General features: G+C 42.0%; 1 protein-coding gene across 2 annotated transcripts in view; it reads left to right on the top strand.

Annotated features, from left to right (window-relative positions):
- LOC116042707 (platelet-derived growth factor subunit A-like) overlaps nucleotides 1-4964 on the top strand; it is a 14065-nt gene extending 9101 nt beyond the window's left edge. For both annotated transcript variants that reach the window (XM_031289017.2, XM_031289019.2), the window contains 2 exons: nucleotides 1932-2058; nucleotides 4222-4964. In XM_031289017.2, coding sequence (XP_031144877.1) covers nucleotides 1932-2058; nucleotides 4222-4232 — 138 coding nt within the window. In that variant the 3' untranslated portion in view covers nucleotides 4233-4964. The remainder of the gene's footprint in view (nucleotides 1-1931; nucleotides 2059-4221) is intronic.
- Nucleotides 4965-6820: the final 1856 nt, after the last annotated feature.

Below are 6820 nucleotides of genomic sequence, written 5' to 3'. Positions count from 1 at the left end.
TGATACAAATGTATCTGCAAACTGTTTATATATATAATATGTATAATATTATAATAACATAATAATATGTTTATTCTGTAACAGTATCCGCTCCTGGCAATTAAAGCATGATTAATGTTTTAATGGTTATGTTAGATGAGAAGGTCATGTCTGTCTGTTACAGTATACAGTAAAAACAGCAGCTGGTTATCTTAGCTTAGCATAGTACAAAGACTGGAAACAAGTAGCCTGGCTCTGTCCAAATCTGCCTAAAAGCAACTTTAAAGTTCTAAGTTAAAGGTCCAGTGTGTAACGTGTTTAGTTGTTCATTATTAAAATCTGTGTTGCCCGTTCACAAACTTTCATGAATATTTACCACCACCATCAATTCCAAGTATTCCTTTTGGCTTGAAATTTTACATTTGCATTCGCATGAACTGGGGTACATGCTCCATATTCATGCTCCATCTTGAGATACGTTAGCTGGTAAGGGACATACAGGACATACTGCTCCGCCTTTCGTGTTTTCGCTGTCACATGATAAACTCACAGGTGCTGCTAATGCTGCTAATGGGTATCATAGCTTCCTGACCCCAGCAAGTTTGAAGAAGGAAACAAGGAGGACCACACGTGGAGGCATACAGTCAAGTGAGAAGCCCATAGAGAGTCCATGAAAAGCATCGGAACAAAATATTTCAGCAACGTTTTGATGGATTGGAAATACTTCGGTATGTGGCAAGTGAATTCATATGAAGTAACATTAATCCACGAACAGATTTCTCTTGGCACAGCTACCAGAAGACTTGCAAATTTCAGACAGGTTGCTCACGTCACATCTACGTCGTCAAGCTCAGTTTGAGGCTGCGCAGTAACGCTCAGCCCTCACCGGAAAAGTGACTTCACTGGTCTCTGTCGAATCTATGGCGTAGCTGTGTCCGTGTCTTTCACTGTCTATGATTGGACTGCACAAATGATCCAGGCAGCACATATATTTCCTCCAAAACTACTTTGCAAAGCAAATTAGTAGTATATAAAACACATTTTGTGTTTGTCAAGGCTCACTCTTTTAGCACCCTGTCATGGAAGGTAAATCCTGGCCTAATTGGTGCTTTAGCAGCACAGCTCCTCACCTCAGCTGAACCTCCTGACGTTAACTGTTATGAAGTCCACGTTCGGCGGTCTCTGACTCTGTTCAGACTTGAAGCAGAGATGCTTGTGCAATTAGACCTGGAGCTCCACTCAAATGGCTTTTTGTCTGGGATGTGAGCATCAGCATGTACATGTAGTGTGTCTGTGTGCCATTGTTATTGTAGGTTTACAGTATGCCTGGTATGTTGATGCATATGCTCATGGATTTCTGTTAATATATCTGGGTGTGTATTTTTCTGTAACCAGGCTCAAACATTCAGCATCAGCAGCAAGTGTGATGTGAGTTGACACAAAACAAATAATGCTTCACTTAGTGTTGGTGAAATCATTTCTCCTGGCAGTCCAAACAAGAGCAGACACACCTGTGTGTTTACACAGCCACAGTAGAGACACGGCTGGCATTTGTGAATTACCGGTAGAAGCTGAAGAAAGGCATTTTGTCTATAGTACTTGTATTACATGTTTACACTTGTATTCGATTTGAAATATTGCTCTGCATTAGGTGCTCCCTTAGTCATTTTCTGCAGTTTTTAGCAATCAACAAACTCCGCAGACAAACACACTGTTAAATCCATTCTTACACGTTTGCTTTTTTTGTTTTTGGAAAGGCTACAAAATACCTGACTCTCTAAACTTAAAGAGAAATCCCAAGCCCAAAGCCTGCTGTGGCTAGTTATGGTTGCTAAGCCATGATTGGACAATTGCTGTTTGGGAGAGGGTTTAGCAAATGGTACATTTTGACTACTTTATTGATTTTAAGTTTTAAGTTCTCTCTCTCTCTCTCTCTCTCTCTCTCTCTCTAGGTGGCGAAGGTGGAGTACGTGCGACGGCGACCCAAGCTGAGGGAGGTGCAGGTGAGGCTGGAGGATCACTTGGAGTGCATGTGCACCAACAAACGGCACATCAGCCCAAACTCCGATACAGACAATGGTGAGCACACACATGTGTGTGTGTGTGTGTGTGTGTGTGTGTGTGTGTTGATTTCTCATGTGAAGGCTGCTCCTGTCTGAATGTGTCTACTGACACCAAAAGAACTGATAAGAGATCTGTGGTATTTGCTGTGTTTTTCCTCTCTCCTTGACTTAGTCCTCCCTCAGGGCAACACCCCCTCTCACACACACACACACACACACACACACACACACACACACACACACACACACACACACACACACACACACAATACAACACACCAAACCCTGCACATGATTATCCAAATCTTTCTCCTGAACTAGAGCCAACCTCTGACAGCACAATTGTAACAGTAACTGAAAATCCTGATCCCCAGGACAGAAATGTGTACATCAATCTGCAGCTTTGCATCTTATACATGAATGTCACAACAGCACTCTTACTAGGTCAGACGTAGAAACAGTTCTGTGTCACTGAACATGACACAAGCCTGAATTGAATGCCCTCAGATTAACATAAAGGCTGCTGCAGCACACGGTTAAATACAGAGAGAGGCAGGAAGAGATTAAATGCATGTGTTGATCCGCTTGTTCAGAGCACTCTAGTAAATTGATCACTTTATTATCTCATATGCACAAAGAAGATCAAATCAGTCTAATAAACCACGAAACGCTAAATGAGCCAGTGTTAAGATCAGTCAGAGGTACAATAATAATGACACCAGCACTTATCTATATTCTTGATTTTCACCCATGCCAACTGCATGAAATTGTGAATATCCAGAAAAAAATGTTTTGCATACAGCATATGAGTAAATAGAAATGAAATGTTCCAAGTTAATGTCTTCTCGGCTCCACCGGCAGCTTAGCCTAGCACAGATCCTGGAGGTAACCGGCTCCAACTAGCCTACTGCTCCCAATAAGTGACAAAATAACGCCAACATGTTCCTATTTACATGTTGTGATTTGTATAGTCACAGCGTGTGCAAATAACAAGGTCACATGAGACACAGCCATCTTCTAACCGTATATAAACTGAGAACTATATTCTCAGAAGGCGAAGCACTGCAACTTCTGCTACTTGGGTGGAGTGATTTGCTTGCAGCACCTGAGAAGCCCCGAGTAGAGAGTAGCAATGCTTCACCTTTCTGAGAATATAGTTCTAGTAAACAGGAACATGTTGGCGTTATTTTGTCACTTATTCGGAGCAGTAGGCTAGTTGGAGCCGTTTACCTCCAGGATCTGTGCTAGGCTAAGCTATCGGTGGAGCCGTCGGACAGAGTTACAACACGCACGGAGATGAGAAGGGTATGTATGGACTTATCTAACTCTCTAATCTCTGGGGGTTACGGTGAATAAGCTAAAGTCCCAATAAATCGGCTTGTTCCTTTAATGTGTAAGGTGAAAGGCTCACAATTATCATTATTGAATATATTCTATAATCTTTTATTAGTGTGACTCTGTAACATCTGTTTAGGATGCAAAGATGAAAAATAGCATTTGGGCTAATTTGGGAAATTGATTGGGGCTTGAACAACATAATAAAACAGGTAGCTTCTGTTTTTATCAGCCTCAATTGGTCGCCAAAGAAAAAACAGTCCAAAAGTACAAAGTTACAGTTAAGCAAATATGTGTACGGTTTTGTATGAAACAGCATACATATTTAGTTTTGGGTACAAAAAGGAAATATGTTGAAGGATGACACAAGGTGCATCTTACGTCGCTTAAATTGCCTCCTCGACTCCCCCACTTGCCTCCCTTCCTCGCGTCTTAGTCCCTCCTACCGAGGAGGAACGGGAGAGACGCGAGGAAATCATGCGAGGAGACAGGAACCAAGCAAATGTGTTTTAGAGAGATGAGACGTCCTTTCCTCTCAAAGCATCACATGAACACGTCAGCTGTTTGGGTGGAGTTAGCAACTCCTTCAGCTGCGCGGCTTCCGGGAAGGCTGCTCGTGTATCCTCGCCTATAGCTCCTCGATGATCCCTCCTTGATGATCCCTCCTCGATGCTCGCTCTGCGGTCCTCGGGTCAGAAATAAGAGCTTTGAGACAGCCTTCACCGAGGAGGGACAAAACAACTTCCGGTTCAGCCGAGGACTGAGGAGTCGAGGAGCTATCAAATAAGTGACATGAGATGCAGCTCAGTCTTACCTCATCTTTACTTGACTCTTCTCCCAACAGGCATCAGATGAAGAGAGATGGAGAGATGGAGAGATGGAGAGATGGAGGACAGGAAGAGGAGAACGACCTGAACCAGAGGACGAGCACCTTCAGCCTCCTACATCTCCACCACACCACCTGCCATCAAGTGACTGTCAAAGGTTTGATGGAGTGTATTTAACCTTTGGGAGGTTTAACGGAGCCAAACAGACTCATATGGACCTTCAAACAACTGTACTTTGAAAGTTTTGCAAAACACTGAGAGCAACAAAGGGCCAGAACAGAGGCAGATGTTTTCCTGCTGGGATTCCTCCATGGAGAAAAGAATTAATTAGATGCTGAAAACACAGAACACTGGCAGCGGTGAGGTGGATTCTGGGATATCGAAAGACTTATTGTCTGCGTCTTGTTCTTCTCTAGAGCATAAACTCAGCAACCGGAATTATAAACTGGGTGGAATCCTTTCTAGAAACTGATGATGGGATTAGGTTTTTGTACTTCAAGATTTACTCTTCCTCAGTAAAACACTCACACACACACACACACACACACACACACGCACACGCGCACGCACACACACACACACACACACACACACACACACACACACACACACACACGCACATATATATCCTCTTATTTTTATAGCCCCTCATTTTCTATTGCTGTCTGTTTGTATTTCTGGTATGTTATCTGCATAAAGAATGGAGGGAATACAACCCTCCTGACATGTTATACTAATAAACTATTTATATGAAATCAAAGTGTGCATGGTGATAAAAAAAACAACAGCTTTTAGAGAAACTGTTTTTTCACAAAATGCTTGTCAGAGCGACTGAAGGGTTCAAGAATTTATCTGAAAGAGGAACCGAACAGGCGTGTGCGTGCGTGTGCGTGCGTGTGCGTGCGTGTGTGTGTGTGTGTGTGTGTGTGTGTGTGTGTGTGTGTGTGTGTGTGAGAGAGAGAGATTATCTGGAGGATCATAATACTAAAGCTTAAACCCCTGTGAATTTGTAACTAAGAGCAACACACGCATTAAACCTTGCTAACGGAGAGAATAGAGATGTACATGTATGCTGTTAACACAGTGGAATAACTAACAGATAAGAGGTGATTCTTCAGTGTTGTTGCTAAGCTTTCAAACTTGACTCAGTAAAGACGAAGGTAAATGTTTTTAGGGGTGACCTCAGCCAATGGCAAACACTGCTCGCCAAGTGTCCATTCTCATTAGTGTTTGGGTGTGTAATGAGAAACTCTCTCTCTCTCTCTCTCTCTCTCTCTCTCTCTCTCTCTCCCTCTCTTTCTCTCTCTCTGTTTCTCCCTCACTTTCACAAAAATACACACATGCACTTGTAAGCATATCAATGTAGCCTCTTCACCATGGGCAAAATCACAATCATGCACAATAGACTCGAAAAGTTCCTGTCATACTGTCACTACCAATGCAAAGTGACTAGAAATGATGAAAAAACCCAAACGTTAGCTGTTGTACCACAGGTATCATTGGCACATGAAATGGAAGATTGAATAACACCAAATTTAACCGGAAAAGAAAAAAAATGAAATGCTGATTTTAGGCATTGCTGTATGGATGGCAATATCAGACGGGCAGTCCACTTCTTTGGGCCAGACTAAAATATCTAAACAATTATTGGATGGATTACCATGGAATTGTGTACAGACATTCATGGTTCCCAGAGGATGAATCCCAACGGCTTTGGTGATCCCCTTACATTTCCTCCAGCACCAATCTTAGGTTGACATTTGTAGTTTGAAGTGACTCATATTGTCATATTGCTGAGTATGAATAGTGGTGAACTGGGTTTCTATGCTTGTGTGCATTGAAAAAGATCAGCTGCATTTAGTTCCTATTGCTCTACACAGAGACCTATCTACACTACATGCTGAATTAGCCAATTTGAGCATGGAGATTCACATATCTGTGATAAAAAAAATTATTTTAAACTCAAGGTTCACTACTAGCTTTTCTCCTGAGCTTTCAAACATGCAGTATCCCCTAGCCTTGTTAAAGTGCTCATATTATGCTCATTTTCAGGTTCATAATTGTATTTTGAGGTTGTACCAGAATAGGTTTATGTGGTTTAATTTTCAGAAAACATAATATATTTGTTGTACTACACATTGCTGCAGTCGCACATGCACAGTAAGTACTGCTAGCTTGTCAGTTGCAGAGTATGAGGGAGTGCCGTGCTAGCAGCTAGGCGAGCATTATAATGTGTGTTACAAAGCGACGCATGTTCGCCACGGAAGTAAAGGCTGGACTACAATAGAGCTGTTTGGAGCAGTTTGTGAACAGTGTTTTCTGTTGGAGATGGTAAGTCCCTTTGGGCTGGACTTTGGGCTTTTTCACTTTGTAAACCTATAACGTGCACAAAAAGATATATAACACAATAAAGGAAAGGGGAAAAGCCAAAAAGCACAGTATGAACACTTTAAGGAAACATCACCATACAGATGCAAGTAAATACTCCAACTTAAACTTCACCTACAATTGTAACGTGTACACCAGAACCATTGCTGCCATGTTTCATTTTGCAGTAGTAAAATAGTCTTTATGTAACAATTACTCTGTTTTGGGGAAGGCAGCCAATTAGTAAAC

The sequence above is a fragment of the Sander lucioperca genome, chromosome 4 (genome assembly GCF_008315115.2).
Source record: "Sander lucioperca isolate FBNREF2018 chromosome 4, SLUC_FBN_1.2, whole genome shotgun sequence".
Lineage (NCBI taxonomy): Eukaryota > Metazoa > Chordata > Actinopteri > Perciformes > Percidae > Sander > Sander lucioperca.
The sequence above is the reverse complement of the archived record's forward strand: the minus strand, read 5'-3'. Positions and strand labels throughout refer to the sequence as shown.